Source organism: Rana temporaria, chromosome 5, assembly GCF_905171775.1.
Source record: "Rana temporaria chromosome 5, aRanTem1.1, whole genome shotgun sequence".
Classification (NCBI taxonomy): domain Eukaryota; kingdom Metazoa; phylum Chordata; class Amphibia; order Anura; family Ranidae; genus Rana; species Rana temporaria.
The window spans coordinates 84,325,024-84,342,300 of NC_053493.1; the positions used below are offsets into that span (position 1 = coordinate 84,325,024).

At 49.7% G+C, this 17,277-nt stretch overlaps 1 protein-coding gene across 2 annotated transcripts in view; it reads left to right on the top strand.

The window, feature by feature from the left end:
- PLCD1 (phospholipase C delta 1) overlaps positions 1 to 17,277 on the top strand; it is a 239,063-nt gene that overhangs the window by 178,608 nt on the left and 43,178 nt on the right. For both annotated transcript variants that reach the window (XM_040352793.1, XM_040352792.1), the window contains exons 9-11: positions 4,263 to 4,436; positions 11,310 to 11,483; positions 11,595 to 11,751. In XM_040352793.1, coding sequence (XP_040208727.1) covers positions 4,263 to 4,436; positions 11,310 to 11,483; positions 11,595 to 11,751 — 505 coding nt within the window. The remainder of the gene's footprint in view (positions 1 to 4,262; positions 4,437 to 11,309; positions 11,484 to 11,594; positions 11,752 to 17,277) is intronic.

Below are 17,277 nucleotides of genomic sequence, written 5' to 3' on the forward strand. Positions count from 1 at the left end.
CAGATAGTATAACCAGCCCAGAACGGGCAACAACCCCCCCCCCCCCCACCCTGCTCAGTCCCTTAAAACTGGGAAGAGCTTCCATTCCCCAGTCCCACATCAGCACGCTGGCTGCAAACGGGGGTAGATGTGCAAGAGGCGAGCCGGGGCCCACCGGATATCCGGGGGGTGTCCGCTTGAGCACGACGCCTCTCCGCTCCTGGCCTCTCCATATGAAATTAACAAGCAGGTGGGGCAGGACATCAGAAAAAGGGGGGAGGAAAGAACCCCATGACAGCGTTCAGTGTGTCGTCCCCCCTCCCCTGCTAGGGTGCTGACCTCCTACAGTCATGCCACACCTCACATAAACATAAACCGGCGGGGGAAAAATAAAAATTCTTCTCTTTCTGTTCCCTTCCCTTCTCTTGAAAGAGCCAAAAAAAATAAAAAAAATTAATAAAAAACTTTCCCAAAGAAGGATCCCCGCAGGTGGGTGTAGGCTGCATATCATAGAAAGTAGGCTTAACTTAATGTTCTCCTGAGATACTCAGGGGCTCAAAACTTGTGTTGCAACGTCAGGTATAAACAGAGTGTCTTTGGTACGGCTCTCCAGCCAAGAGACCCCCGAAGGGGGTGTGGAGTCCTCCCAAGGTCCCACCGTATGGCCCCCCCACAGGCCTTCTAAGGCAAGGATAATAGTCAGGGGAGGGGGCCTCGGAGGGAGAGACATCCGACCGAAAGAAGGGGGGCAAAAAGCCAACAACATGGGGGTCAGAGTCTCCATCCAAGATGCGGGGGTTAGAGCAGCAAATGAGACGAGGGAGAAAACAAGGAAGGTACTCACGGCTACTTGCTCAACGGTGCGGAGGTAGGGTGTCAAGCCAGTCAGAGGCCTCTCTCGGGGTGTTAAAGAACCGGAGGGATTCGCCATCTTGGACCCTGAGCCTGGCCGGGAAAAGGACGCTGTATTTGATGTTCCGGGCCCTCAGGGCTCCCTTGACCTGGTCAAAAGACTTGCGTTGCCGTTGAGTCTCAACGGAGTAGTCAGGGAAAATCATCAGCCTTGAGTTCTGGAAACGGATTTCTCCTTGCTGCCTGGCCGCCCGGAGGACCTCGTCTCTATCCCTAAAGTTCAGGAGCCGCAGGATGAATGTCCTCGGGGGGGCTCCCGGAGGTCCTGGCTTAGGGGGAACCCTGTGCGCCCTCTCCGCGGTGTAGTGTGGGGAGAATCTCGCGTCCGGGAGAACGGATCGGAGCAAGTCCTCCACGTAGGCCGTCGGGTCCTTCCCCTCGACCCCCTCCGGGAGGCCGATGATGCGGAGATTGTTCCTCCGATTTCTATTTTCGGCGTCTTCGGCCCTAAACTCCAAGGCCTTCACCTTAGTGTGGAGTGTGCGGAGGGAAGCCGAGTGGTCGCTGGAATCGTCCTCGAGGAGCCCGATGCGTTGCTCCGTCTCCGAGACCCGAGAGCGGAGCTTGTCCATGTCCTGGCGGATGAGCCCCACATCGAGCTGCACTTCCTCTATCTTGGCCGTCAGGGTGGACTGGCAGGTCGCTATGGCAGCCATCACCTCCGGGAGCCAGGATGGTCTGGAGTCCGCGGGGTCCGCGGGCGGATGAGACTCCATGCGGGAGGAGCGCGTGGTGCGCGGCTCCACGTGGTAGGCCGGAGGGGGCTGAGATACCTCCGTCTGTGGAGGGAAACGAAGCCTCTTTCCTTTACCGGACTGCGCCCGGGGGATCCCTCGCCTCATCCAGGTGGCAGCGGGCGGAAAGATATGAGGCTGCAGACCACAGGAACGGATCTAAGGGGAGAAGCCAGCGGAGCTCACGGAGAATGCGACCGCTCACGTCGCCATCTTGGACACGCCCCCTGCTCTGGCTGTTTTTACTTGCAGCAACCCTTGGCGTCGCACTCCTGGGTGCGTACGTTGGGTCAGGGGGTCTGGCAGGTGGCCCCTCCGGTGCGCCCTCCATTACCCCCATGGGACTTGAATTTAGTCCTTTCGGTGCTTCGGGATGCTCTCTTTGAGGACATTTGGGAGGTTTTTTGTTTTATTGTCACAAAAGGTGATTTTATTTCTGGTAGCGATTACCTCGATCTGGCGGCCTTGTCTTGCAAGGCTCCCTGCTTGGTCATCCGTAAGGATGAGGTGGTGCTGCGGCCGCAGCCGTTTTTTCTCCCTAAGGTCGTTTCGGCTTTTCACATTGATGGGGACATTGTTCTTCCATCCTTATGTCCTCGGCCGAAATGCCAGGAGGAGGCCACTTTGCATCCTCTGGATGTGGTTTGGGCACTACGAGTGTACTTGTATGTTACGGTTCCGTTCCGGAAGTCGGACTCACTGTTCGTGACGGTGGCTGGCCCTACAAGAGGGCCTGGCGGTCTCGTCGGCCACCGTTCCTAGGTGGTTCCGACGGATTGTGCTTCAGGCCTATGCCCTGAAGGGGCGTGCGCCCCCCCTTTCGGGTTATGGCGCATTCGACCAGGGCGATCGTGGCCTCTTGGGCTTTCCGGCATCAGGCCTCTGTGTTACAGCGGTGTTAGGATGCATCCTGGTTGTCGATTCACGTTTTTTTCAAAGTTTTACGAGGTGGATGTGTGTGCATCTTCTGATGCCTCCTTCAGCCGCAGGTGTTACGGCGGCAGTTTGTTTGGAGTTTCTCCGTTGAGCAACTCCGGTTTTTGTTTGGGGTGTAACCTGGTTAGCTCTGTTGTTTTCCCACCCCTCTAATTTTTTTGACACTGCTTGGGGACGTCCCTAATGTCAAAGAATGCTGTGTCCGTCTATGAACGGACGAGAAAATAGGATTTTTGTACTCACCGTAAAATCCATTTCTCTGAGTTCATAGACTGACACAGCACCCACCCCTCCTTGGTTTGTACTGCTTGTTACGGACTGAGGCTCCTAGAGCAGGGTGTGGGTTATGCCTGGGGGAGCCACGCCCCCTGGGAGGAGCGGCACGAAGGAAAGGTTTTAACACTTTAAGTGCTGTTAAATTCTGCCTAAACTCTCCTGGTAGGAAGAAGCATAACCCTAATGTCAAGGAAGGCTGTGTCCGTCTATGAACTCAGAGAAATGGATTTTACGGTGAGTACAAAAATCCTATTTTTTTTTATCCATTTCTGTATGTTGAAGTGGTTATACCGGGGCAATAGCTGCAGTCATGACCCCTGTATCCATCGTTTCTGTTGGCGATGCTGAATAAAGTAAAAGCGATCCAAGCCGCTAAATAGCTGCTGAAGCGATTTTACATGTGGCAGGTGGGGATCTCTCTCACAGCCTTACTCCAGGCTATTTCCCAGGCTCTCCTATGCCACCGGGGAGCCCAGGACTGCAGCCGGCGGTATCGCCATCCTACTATAAAGATGAGGATTGGAACTTCCCCGAACATCTCTATGGTCTAAGAAATCGATAGTGACAAGTATTTTGTCACTTCCGGTTTCGGCCTAATGTAAACAGGTTGTTACCGGCCTGTGAAACCATGTGATCATACAAATCTTGGTTTGATCAGATGCTTTTAAGGGCAGACAAGACCCCAGATCTCTCAGTAAAGAGAACCTGTTATGGACCATGATATCACAAGGGATGTTGTTTATTCCTTGTGACAGCAATAAAGTTGATAGAAAAAACATTAGAGACAGTGTAAAAATAAATAATAAATAAAAATGTAAAAAATTAAAGCGCCCACACGTTCGCGCCCCCCCACCCCACCACACATATGGGGTATCATTGCGAATGTCAGAGCGAGAGCAATAATTCTGGCACCAGACTTCCTGTGTAACGCTAAACTGTTAATCTGTAAAGACGTTTAAATTGACGCCTTTGGAGATTTTAAAGTACTGTAATTTGTCTCCTTTCCACAGGCGTATGTAATTTTAAAGCGAGACATGTTTATATTGTACCAAACAATTGAGTATTCTATTGTGCTTTTGTGCATTCAAATTTTTTTACCTTTTTTTTTTATTATTATTTTTCCAAAAAGATTGCATTTGAAAACCCACTGTGCAAATATCGTGTGACATAAAAAAACATAACACCCATCATTTTGTTCTATAGGGTCTCTGCTTTAAAAAAATAAGTAAGTACGTTTCTAGCAAAAAAGAGGATTTTTACGTTTATGTGAGATGTGTCGGAATAAACTTGGAAAACAACTGGTTATACTAAAAGCAAAAAAAAAATATGAAAAAGCAGTTTAATAATGTTAAAAAAAATGTATCTAGCCCAAATTAAAGTTTGGTCTTGTGTAAACCCTGACTCGCTTAATTTTTTTTTTTTTAGCAACTAAAGGGGAAAATATTGGTGAAGGGTAAGAAGCTGAACAAGCTAGAAGACAGCCTGAAGAATGGTGTCAGCAATGGCACCACAGAGGCGGATGATGTGTCTGATGAGGATGAAGCTGCAGAAATGGAGGATGAGGCAGTCAAGTCCAAAGTGAATGCCAAGAAAAGCACAGTAAGCTATCTGGATTTCCATGCAGACCTTCTATATATATATATATATATATATACATTGACATTTCTCTTCCGTTCATAGACGGACACAGCCTTCTTTGACATTAGGGTTATGCTTCTTCCTACCAGGAGAGTTTAGGCAGAATTTAACAGCACTTAAAGTGTTAAAACCTTTCCTTCGTAAAAAAAACGCAGGACCAGGGCGTTCTGAAGCTCCAGAGTAGAGCTGTAAAAATGCTCATAAACGCGCGAAAACGCGACCGCGGCATTTTTAAAGCTGCAGCTTTTTTTTTTTTTTACACAATAAACATGGACAGGCGTTTTTAAGCTGTAAAAAAGCCTAACAACAGTGGCTGTAAAAACGCCAGTGGAAATGAAGCCTTATTATTTTGTTCCTGCATTTTTGAATTTTGTGATTTTTCTATCAACAGCCGACTGGGTGACAGGTTGGGTCCTCGACCCTTGTAGTCCCCCCATGTTCGGCCATTGAGCGTGTGCCGGCCCTTAGCTCAGCTTTGGGACGTCCACGACAGGCCCTGTTGCTCCAGGGGTGGCCGGGGAACTTCGGTTCTAGGGCACACATATGACCAGTCTCTATGGCTGTGTCACAGTGTGTCTGGCCGACAGCCATGCCGTTTACGGACGTTGGTTCTGTCTGGGATACCTCCAGCCGGGTAGTCGCAGGACGGGTAAGTAGTGGCCCCTTACTCAGGTAAGTGGTCTGGCTGGTGTTTTCCCTGGGGAGGTCGACCGAGGGTCCGCCCTGCTTTCCTCTCTCCCCTTCCTCTCCCTCCTTCCCCTGACTGGGTAGCGGCTGTGAAGGGGGGCCTCCTGGGTTTTCTTTATTACCACCGGGGCCCGTGTGTTGTTGGGGGACTGTTGTTCCTCTGGGGGTGCTGCTGTGTTTATATGAGGTGATTTTTACCTCAGACAGCGGCCATCTTGGAAATCTCTTAGTCTCTTGTGACAGTTTTAGTGCTGTGAAACGTTGTGATTCTTCCCTGAGGTGACAGACACAGCACAGCCTCTGGTCTCTTGTGATGATTCTTCCCTGAGGTGACATACACATCACAGCCAGCACATCAGAGCACACCTCAGGTTTTCAGCTCTCTCTGCAGCTGGGTGGGGTGGTGAGTACCAGGGGCCCTCATACTCTGCAATAGCAGCAAGGAGGTGACCAGTGGGGGTTTTTGTCCTGCTTTGCAGGGTGGGTGACACGGCGCTGACACTATGGAACCTGAGCCAGGTCTCCCTATCCAGCAACGCCTGAGTTAACCCTTAACGCCCTTTCCCCTGCCACATCTGTTATGTTGGCTGTCCTGGGTTTCTTGCCAGGTTTGAAGCAGCTAGTGTCCGGATGGGGGGTAAAAGGCGCCCCCTCCCTGTGCCTGCTTCTGGGGATGTCTCTGATGCAGAATTGCTGTTTTCTGGTTCTGTTATGTCAGAGGCTGCGGGCTTAACCCACATGGATAGTGAGGATGACTCTGCTGCAGAGTCAGTTGCTGGCAAGGAATTTGTTGGAGCTCTTGTTTCTGCGGTGCATGAGACTCTAAAAATTGAGGATGTGGCGGAGACACCAGCCGTGTCAGTACCTTTTGGGTTTCACAGACCGCCACGCACCGCTAAAGTGTTTCCTTGTGTTCCTTATTTGGACAATATGTTATACGAGGAATGGGATGCACCGCAAAAAGTTTGTCAAAAAACTTTGCAACCCGTTACCCCCTTGATGGGGACTTAAAAAAAAAAAAAGTAGGTCTCTCCTCCGCCAGTGGACCCCCCTGTTTCCAGACTGAGCAGGGCCACCACGTTGCCCGCTGATAGGAGAGTGGAGGCCGTGGCCCGCTCCCTTTTCGCGGTGGTGGGTTTGGCGGTGAGGCCGGCTCTGGCCGGGGTCCTGGTGGCACAGGCCCCGACTGAAAGGACGAAGCTCCTGCTGCAGGAGCTGGAAGAAGGGGACGCTTCCGAGTCCTCTAGGGACCTGGCTGAACAATTGGTTCAGGGTCAGAAATTTCTCTGCGAGGCGGCCATGGATACGATCAGGGGCCTCCGTCCTATGCAGTGGTTCTGCGCCGCCTTGTGTGGCTGAAGAGCTGGTCTGCGGACTAGTCCACTAAGGAGGCCTTGGTGATGGCCTTTAAGGGTGAACGGTCCTTTTGGGACTTCCCTGAATGGCATCATTGAGGATGCCACGGGTGGTAAGCGCATGCTGTTCCCACAGTCTGGGAAGGGCTAGGGACCTCGCCATGTGCAAGGACCCTCCTTGACTACCTCTGAGCGTTTTTTCGCCCGCCCTGTGCGGTGGGGGTAGGTCTACAAGGTGCTTAAACCCCCCGCCGCGGGGCAGCATGCCTAACAAGTCTGCGGACATACCTGCTTTCGCCTGAAGGTCTGCTCCCGCCCGTGTCTTGGGTGGGAGACTGGTTTCGCACATTCGTGGCTCGGTGGAGGTCTCTCCTCTCTGACCGTTGGGGTTGCGAAGTGGTTTCCTTGGGGTACAAGATTGAGTGTCTCTCCTGTCTGCCAAACAGTTTTTTTCCCTCCGGCCTCTGGCCTCCTCCGGTTCGCCGGTTGGCTCTGTCAGGGGCTGTCCAGGATCTTCTGGTCAGGGGAGTGATTGTGCCAGTTCCCTCGTTGGAACGGTCTCAGGGGTTTTACTCCATTCTGTTTGTGTCCCCACGGAGGATGGGGCCCGGTCAATCCTGGGCCTCAAGTCCCTTGTTTGTTTTGTCAAGGTGCAAACTTTCAGGTGGTGTCGATTAGCTTGGTAATAGCTGCACTCCATCAGGGGGATTTTCTGGCATCCTTGGATGTCATGAACGTGTACCTACATGTTCGCGTATCCTCAAAGCACCAGAGATTCTGTGCTTTGCGGTCGGGGGGGACTATTTTCAATTGGTGTCCTTCCCATTCGGCGGGTTTTTGCCAAGGTGCTCGTCCCGATACTGGCCCGGCTGTGACAGCGGGGGTTTGTTATCATGGGATGTCTGGACGACATTCTCCTACGAGCTTCTTCGAGCTCTGGAATTGGTGGAGCCGTGTCTATCGCGTGTCAGGCTCTCCGAGAGTCCGGCTGGTTTCTGGATTGTCCTGAAATCGGGGTTGATTCCGTCTCAGGGACTAAAAATACCTGCGACTAGTCCTGGATTCTGCCGGGGCGTGAGTGTTTTTCTCCTATCTGCTGTGCAGCAGTTGCCGACCCAGAAACGGTCATCTCTGCGGTTCTGCTGGAATGTTCTGGGTCTGTTGGTGGCCTCTTTCGAGGCGGTTCCGTATGTCCAATTCCACGCCATAGTACTTTGGAGGGAATTGCTGTCACGATGGGACTGGCTTCCGTCATCTCTGGATTACCAGATTCATTTGATTCATCTGATCATGTCTCCCCTGGTGTGGCTGGCGTTTCCGGTGCTTCAGGCCGGGAAGTCGTTTTTCTGCAGGCCACTGGACAGTGGTCACGACGGATGCTAGCCTCTCCGGTTGGGGAGGGGCGCTTGGGACACCCGGTCAGCCCAGGGGCACTGGACTCAGGTGGAGTCCTGCCTACTGATCAACGTTCTGGAGCTCCGAGCATTCAAGCTTTGCCTTGCCAGGTGGTTCCTGGATCTACGGGGCCGACAGGTCAGGATCCTGTCCGATGACGCCGTGGCGTAGGTTGATCATCAGGGAGGCACACAGAGTTCTGTTGCAGCGACGGGGGTCGCGCACATCCTTTCGGTGGGCCGAAGGGTCCGTTCCGGCTCTGTCGGCCGTATACATTCCGGGGGTTCAGAATTGGCAAGCCGACTTCCTAAGTCGCACGACTCCGGGGGAGTGGTCTCTCCACCCGGAGGTGTTTCAGAACCTGTGCTTAAAATGGGGCACTCCAGACGTGGACCTTCTGGCGTCCCGTCTCAATCGGAAGGTGCCACGGTTCGTGGCCAGGTCAAAAGACCCGTGGGCGGACGCGTTGGTGGCTCCCTGGGGTCATTATCACCTGATTTACGCCTTCCCTCCTCTAAGGCTCCTCCCTCTCCTGCTGCGCAAGGTGGATGCCGAAGGGATTCCAACAATCCTGGTCGCCCCAGACTGGCCACGTCGCTCTTGGTACACGGACCTTTGTACGTCTGGTGGCAGACGTCCCCTGGCGTCTACCCCTGAGGGAAGATCTCCTGTCTCAGGGTCCGATCTTCCATCCTGCTTTACGGTCACTGACTTTAACGGCGTGGCTGTTGTGAGCCAGGTGCTGAAGGACCGGGGCCTGTAGGGCCCGGTGATCTCTACCATGCTGCGTGCACGGAAGTCCACTTCTCGGAAAAATTACCATCGTACATGGAAAGCATACATCTCTGTGTGAGGAGATGAAGTGGCACCCCCGTACTTACGTGGTGTCCCGGATCCTGCTGTTCCTGCAGCGGGGAGTGGACCAGGCTCTTGCCTTGAGCACGATCAACAGTCAGATTTCTGCTCTGGCTGTTTACTTTCAGCGTCCCTTGGCAGCGCACTCCTTGATTCGCACGTTTGTGCAGGGGGTCCGCCATGTGGCCCCTCCGGTGCGCCCTCCACTGCCTTCATGGGACTTGAATTTGGTCCTCTCGGCGCTTCAGCATGCCCCCTTTGAGAACATTCGGGAGATCCCTTTGCTGACTCTGTCGCAGAAGGTGGTCTTTATGGTAGCTATTACCTCTATCAGACGAGTGTCTGAACTGCCGGCCTTGTCTTGCAAGGCTCCCTACTTGGTCATCCATCCGGATAAGGCGGTGCTGCGCCCGCAGCCCTCTTTTCTTCCGAAGGTCGTTTCGGCCTTTCACATTAACGAGGACATTGTTCTTCCATCCTTATGTCCTCAGCCGAAAAACCATTAGGAGGCCACTTTACATTCTCTGGATGTGGTTAGGGCCCTTTGAGTTTACTTGTCGGCGATAGCTCCGTTCCGAAAGTCGAACTCGCTGTTCGTGTCTGTGTCCGGTCCCAGTAAGGGCCTGGCAGTCTCGTCGGCCACCATTTCCAGGTGGATCCGACAGGTTGTGCTTCAGGCCTATGCCCTGAAGGGGCGGGCGCCCCCTTTTCGGGTCACGGCGCATTCGACCAGGGCGATCGGGGCCTCTTGGGCTTTCCAACACCAAGCCTCTGTGTTACAGGTGTGTAAGGCTGCGACCTGGTCGTCGGTCCACACTTTTTCAAAGTTTTATAAGGTGGATGTGTGTGCATCTTCTGATGCCTCCTTCGGCCGCAGGGTGTTACAGGCGGCAGTTTAAGGTTGGAGTTCCTCCGTTGAGTAACTCCGGTTTTTGTTTGGGGTGTAACCTGTTTTTGCTGTGTTACTTTCCCACCCCTCAAATTTTTGGACACTGCTTGGGGACGTCCCTAAGGTCAATGAAGGCTGTGTCCGTCTATGAACGAAAGAGAAAATAGGATTTTTGTACTCACCGTAAAATCCATTTCTCTGAGTTCATAGACGGACACAGCACCCACCCCTCCTTGGTTTGTACTGCTTGTTACGAACTGAGGCTGCTAGAGCAGGGTGTGGGTTATGCCTGGGGGAGCCACGCCCCCTGGGAGGAGCGGCATGATGGAAAGGTTTTAACACCTTAAGTGCTGTAGAATTCTGCCTAAATCTCCTGGTAGGAAGAAGCATAACCCGAAGGTCAATGAAGGCTGTGTCCGTCTATGAACTCAGAGAAATGGATTTTACGGTGAGTACAAAAATCCTATTTTTTTTTTTTTATCCATTTCTGTATGTTGAAGTAGTTATACCGGGGCAATAGCTGCAGTCATGACCCCTGTATCCATCTTTTCTGTTGGCGATGTTGAATAAAGTAAAAGCGATCCAAGCCGCTAAATAGCTGCTGAAGCGATTTTACATGTGGCAGGTGGGGATCTCTCTCACAGCCTTACTCCAGGCTATTTCCCAGGCTCTCCTATGCCACCGGGGAGCCCAGCACTGCAGCCGTCGGTATCGCCATCCTACTATAAAGATGAGGATTGGAACTTCCCCGAACATCTCTATGGTCTAAGAAATCGATAGTGACAAGTATTTTGTCACTTCCGGTTTCGGCCTAATGTAAACAGGTTGTTACCGGCCTGTGAAACCATATGATCATACAAATCTTGGTTTGATCAGATGCTTTTAAGGGCAGGGAAAGACCCCAGATCTCTCAGTAAAGAGAACCTGTTATGGACCATGATATCACAAGGGATGTTGTTTATTCCTTGTGACAGCAATAAAGTTGATAGAAAAAACATTAGAGACAGTGTAAAAAGAAATAATAAATAAAAATGTCAAATTAAAGCGCCCACACGTTCGCGCCCCCCCCCCCACCCCACCACACATATGGGGTATCATTGCGAATGTCAGAGCGAGAGCAATAATTCTGGCACCAGACCTCCTGTGTAACACTAAACTGTTAATCTGTAAAGACGTTTAAATTGTCGCCTTTGGAGATTTGTAAGTACTGTAATTTGTCTCCTTTCCACAGGCGTATGCAATTTTAAAGCGAGACATGTTTATATTGTACCAAACAATTGAGTATTCTATTGTGTTTTTGTGCATTCAAATTTTTTTACTTTTTTTTTTTTTTATTATTATTTTTCCAAAAAGATTGCATTTTAAAACCCACTGTGCAAATATCGTGTGACATAAAAAAACATAACACCCATCATTTTGTTCTATAGGGTCTCTGCTTTAAAAAAAAAAAAAAAAGTAAGTAAGTTTCTAGCAAAAAAGAGGATTTTTACGTTTATGTGAGATGTGTCGGAATAAACTTGGTAAACAACTGGTTATGCTAAAAGCAAAAAAAATAAATGAAAAAGCAGTTTAATAATGTTAAAAAAAAATGTATCTAGCCCAAATTAAAGTTTGGTCTTGTGTAAACCCTGACTCGCTTAATTTTTTTTTTAGCAACTAAAGGGAAAAAAACTGGTGAAGGGTAAGAAGCTGAACAAGCTAGAAGACAGCCTGAAGAATGGTGTCAGCAATGGCACCATAGAGGCGGATGAAGTGTCTGATGAGGATGAAGCTGCAGAAATGGAGGATGAGGCAGTCAAGTCCAAAGTGAATGCCAAGAAAAGCACAGTAAGCTATCTGGATTTCCATGCATACCTTCTATATATACATTGACCTTTTATTATTCGAGGGAATTTGTGGGCTTTGCAGTACCTAATGATGTAAACGTTGTTGTTTTAGGCTACAAAGCTAAAGCTTGCCAAAGAGCTGTCTGACACCGTAATCTACTGCAAGAGTGTGCATTTCCGTGGCTTTGAATATGCAGCAGAGCACCAGGCCTTCTATGAGATGTCCTCCCTCACTGAGAGCAAGTCTCTGAAGCTGACCAATGAGTCAGGTGAGCTCAGGGGTTATACATATAAATGGCAACCACCCCAATCTATACCTAGCCTTTACAGGAAGGGGCTTTGCACATTGCGAAAAACAGAAAATTTCCCAGCACACTTGCCAGCTAGCCTGCAACAAAACCAAACGTAATCCTTTCTAACCGTTTATGTTAAAATTAAGGTTTTGGTTGCACACATTTGCAAATACACTATGGGCTAGATTCAGGTACAGCGGCGTACCCTTTGGCCGGCATAGCGCATCTCATATGCGCTCCGCCAATGTAAATCAGGTAGCCCAGAACAGTATTCTGATAGATACCGCGCCATACGTTGCGCCGGTGTAGTGTAATTAGGCCGGCGTAAGCCCTTAACATTGGCTGCGCCTCATATAGCAGGGATATCTTTACGCCGGACGTAAGCCTTGCGTAAACGGCGTAGCGGGCGCAAGTACGTTTGTGAATCGGCGTATCTAGGTAATTTACATATTCTACACGTAAATCTACGGAAGCGCCCCTAGCGGCCAGCGTAAATATGCATCCAAGATACGACGGCGTACTAACACTTGTGTCGGTCGGAGGAAGCTGAAATTCAGGCGTATCTAGCTCCCAGAATAGCACGCATAGATACGACGGCGCATCTTCTAACTTACGCGGCGTATCAATAGATATGCCGACGTAAAGGCTACGTGAATCTAGCCCTATATTACCAAAAGTATTGGGATGCCTGCCTTTACATGCACATGAACTTTAATGACATCCCAGTCTTGGTCCGTAGGGTTCAATATCGAGTTGGTCCACCCTTTGCAGCTATAACATCTTCAACTCTTCTGGGAAGGCTGTCCACCGGATTTAGGAGTGTGTCTTTGGGAATTTTTGACCGTTCTTCCAGAAGCGCATTTCTGAGGTCAGGCACTGATGTGGACAAGAAGGCCTGACTCGCAGTCTCCTCTCTAATTCATTCCAAAGGTGTTCTATCGGGTTGAGGTCAGGACTCTGTGCATGCCAGTGAAATTCCTCCACCCCAAACTCACTCGCCCATGTCTTTATAGACCTTTCTTTGTACTGGTGCACAATCATGTTGGAGCTGGAAGGAGCCATCTTCAAACTGTTCCCACAAAGTTGGAACCATGAAATTGTCCAAAATGTCTTGGTATGCAGAGTTCCCTGCACTGGAATGAAGGGACCAAGCCCAACCCCTGAAACAAAAAAACCCCACATCATAATCCCACCCACCCCCCCACCCCCCCTCCAACAAATGATTTGGACCAGTGCATAAAGCAAGGTCCATATAGAGCTGAATGAGCGAGTTCGAGGTGGAGGAACTTGACTGGCCTGCAGAGTCTTGACCTCCATTTGATGGAACACCTTTGGATGAATTCAGAGCAGAGACTGACAGCCAGGCCTTCTCGTCCACATCGGTGCCTGACCTCACAAATGCGCTTCTGGATGAATGGCCAAACATTCCCATAGACACACTCCTAAACTTTGTGGACAGCCTTCCCAGAAGAGTTGAAGATGTTATAGCTGCAAAGGGAGGGCCAACTCAATATTGAACCCTATGGACTAAGACTGGGATGGCATTAAAGTTCATGTAAAGGCAGGTGTCCCAATACTTTTGGTAATATAGTATATATGTGAAAGCCATAGGCAAATCATGGCCAGGGACAAGGATCATTTCTATGCAGGCATGCTTCCATTTCCTGGTTTAAGGCAGACCTGGGATAGCTAATAGAGAGATCGGGGTCTTGCATGAACTCCCTAAATCAGGGGTGCCCAACCAGTGGCCCGCGGAGCCCTCTGATGTGGCCCGCGACCTCCTGCTCTGGGATGGAATAGAATAGAAAACTGTTATTAAAGGTCAGTTTATTACTAAAATCACAGTGTATATATGGGCATATCTCTTCTGCAGTGGTTACTGGGCTGCTTTCAAACTGATCCGCAGGTGCAGAGCAGTTTACCTGTGGGTTACCTGCACTGAGCCATAGACTGTTATTACCTGTGAGTTTGGTGAGCTTTCTGAAAGTGAACCAAACCTGCAGAATATAATAGAAGTCTATTTCAAAGTGCAGGAAAGCCAAAGATGCACTGCATTGCACCCGTGGTGTGGGTTAAACCGCAGCGCATCAGTGTGAAAGCAGCCTTGGGCCCCTTTCAGATGGTCAGTCTGACCAATTGGACCCTCCATTCACTTCTAAGTAGTGGCAGACATAAACCGACTTGTGTTCTACCTCCAATACAATCCGCTAAAAAGTATCGTGGGCTGTGTCCATGTCCTCTCTGCATATGCAGAGCGGACACGGACATGCCATCCATCCGCTCCGCTGATTGTGGCCCGCGACCAGTTACCAAGTTGCTTAAGTGGCCCTCGCTCTTCAAAAGGTTGGGCACCCCTGCCCTAAATCTTACCCTTTATAAAATGTTGTACATATTTTTTTTAAATCAAGTAAAAATTAATTTTTGCATTTTTCTGGTATATAGTCTTCTAGCCATAAGATGGATTTTTACATTTATAAGCATGAAGCGAGAAGCTTGTTGGACTCGGGAATCATTGAAGCATCACAGAAGTGATTTATCCCTTATCAGACTAGGATCCCTTTCACACAGGTGTCTTCAAACAATGGATTCTGCTTGCTCAGCAAGGGAACGCTCAGCTAAACCCCACAGAGCAGGCGGATGACCGGTCCTGTCCACTCCGCTGTACAGAGTGGACACGGACACAGTCCTGCTTTCCTCTATAAGGAAATCGGATGGAAATGGCCTGCATGTCCATTTTCATCCAATTTGCCAGACGGATGGAAAATGGGACCACCATCCGCCTGCATCTTGCGTGCAGGATCGGATTGGTGCTCTATAGGGGAGAGTGCGAGGTCTGATCAAGTCTGCCTGAAAAACTGACAGAAGGGCCTGATCGGACAGCCCGTGTGAAAGGGCCCAAAGGGGGCTTCACGGCAAGCTTCTCAGCTGGGCTGTATCTTTAGATGTCATAGTGTTCAGTGAACTTTTTATCTGTTAAATGTTTTTTGCCAAAGAAACATTGGGGCAGATCCACATACATCTGCGCCGGGCGCAGCGTATCTAAGATACGCTACGCCGCCATAACTTATCTTTTTTTTTTATTAATCCGCAAAGAATCCGCGCTGTATGTTATGGCGGCGTAGTGTATCTCTCGCGGCGTAAGGGCGCGGAATTCAAATGGCTGTGATGGGGACGTGTTTTATGTTAATACGTCGTGACCCGACGTAAACAACATTTTTTTTTAACTGTGCATGCGCCGTCCCTGGGAGTATGCCAGTGCGCATGCTCGAAATTAAACCGGAACCAGCCAATGCTTACGACGGTGACGTCAGTCTACGCAAATTCCTATTCGTTCATGGATCGCCGTAAATGGCTAATTTGCATACTCAACGCGGATTTAGACGGAACAGGCACCTGCCGGCCACCAAAAAATTGCATCTAAGATCCGACGGCGTACGAAGACGTACGCCTGTCGGATCTAGCCGAGATGCCGTCGTATCTTGTTTTGAGGATTCAAAACAATGATACGACGCGGGAATTTTGAAATTACGCCGGCGTATCAATAGATACGCCGGCGTAATTTCTTTGTGGATCTGCCCCATTGTATATAGACAAAATAACTATAAAACGGCAGTTCAGAAAACCTTTAAACGGATCCTTGGGGTCACCGCTGATCACAGTTTCATAAACGGACACCTTAGTTAAGTCATAAGAATTGTTGATGGGTACCAGCAATATCTCCATCCAGTATAACTACAAATGCTGATTCTTATATTGCATATTATTCATGTAAACAGACAGATTTTCCATGACCAGTAAGCTGGATTTTGGGATGGAGACAATTAATAAAAACAAGTTTTATAACTTTGGAATTTGCTGTGATATGATTGTAACGCCAACCATGTCCTTTAAGGCCTGGTACACACCTATGCATTTTTGCTGCTTTTTGCAGAAACGCACTACAGTCCGTTTATCATAGTTTCCTATGGGACTTGTTCATATCTATGCTTTTTTCAGTTGCTGCGTTTTTGGAAAGGGTCGGGCAAAACGATGCATTTTTGGTTCAATAGACTTTAATGGAGACGCTGCAGAAAAGCATGTAGCGCTTTTCTTAATCGCCCAACAACAAATTGCCCAAAAAAAGCCCAAAAAACAAACAAAAATAAAATGCATCAAAAAAATTATGAAAAACGTACAGCAAAAAGCACTGCAGAAACGGATCAAAAGCAAACTGAACCAAGCCTAAAGAACAAGTTCAGGATAAGTGAAAAGGAGAATGTTTTAAAAATTATCAGCTTTTAAAATAATATAACACAAACTTTCCTTGTGGTGTGAGAGCAGTCAATATGTTACAACTACAGTGCATCTGGAAAGAATTCACAGCATTTCATTTTTCTCTTCCGTTCATAGACGGACACAGCCTTCTTTGACATTAGGGTTATGCTTCTTCCTACCAGGAGAGTTTAGGCAGAATTTAACAGCACTTAAAGTGTTAAAACCTTTCCTTCGTGCCGCTCCTCCAAGGGGGCGTGGCTCCCCCAGGCATAACCCACACCCTGCTCTAGGAGCCTCAGTCTTTTTCTCCCTAACGACAGGAGAGTCAGGCCCTCTCTAGAGTTCCTGTACTCTGGAGTTTTTTTCTGGCGATTTTTCTCGCTTTTATTTTTTTGTTCCTGCATTTTTGAATCCTGCGATTCTTCTATCAACAGCCGACTGGGTGACAGGCTGGGTCCTCGACTCTTGTAGTCCCCCCATGTTCGGCCATCGAGCGTGTGCCGGCCCTTAGCTCAGCTTTGGGACGTCCACGACAGGCCCCGTTGCTCCAGGGGCGGCCGGGGAGCTTCGGTTCTAGGGCTCACATATGACCGGTTTCTATGGCTGTGTCAGTGTGTCTGGCCAACAGCCATGCCGTTTACGGACGTTGGTTCTGTCTGGGATACCTCCAGCCGGGTGTCGCAGGACGGGTAAGTAGTGGCCCCTTACTCAGGTAAGTGGTCTGGCTGGAATGTTTCCCTGGGGAGGTCGACTGAGGGTCCGCCCTGCTTTCCTCTCTCCCCTTCCTCTCGCGTCTTCCCCTGATGTGTGCTGCTGTGTTGTATGAGGTGATTTTTACCTCAGACGGCGGCCATCTTGGAAAGCTCTTGGTCTCTTGTGACAGTTTTAGTGCTGTGAAACGCTGTGATTCTTCCCTGAGGTGACAGACACAGCACAGCCTCTGGTCTGTGGGACAGTTTTAGTGCTGTGAAACGCTGCGTTTCTTCCCTGAGGTGACAGACACAGCACAGCCTCTGGTCTCTTGTGATGATTCTTCCCTGAGGTGACAGACACATCACAGCCAGCACATCAGAGCACACCTCAGGTTTTCAGCTCTCTCTGCAGCTGGGTGGGGTGGTGAGTACCAGGGGCCCCCATGCTCTGCATTAGCTGTAAGGAGGTGACCAGTGGGGATTTTTTGTCCTGCCTTGCAGGGTGGGTGACTCAGCGCTGGCGCTATGGAACCTGAGCCGGGTTTCCCTCTCCACT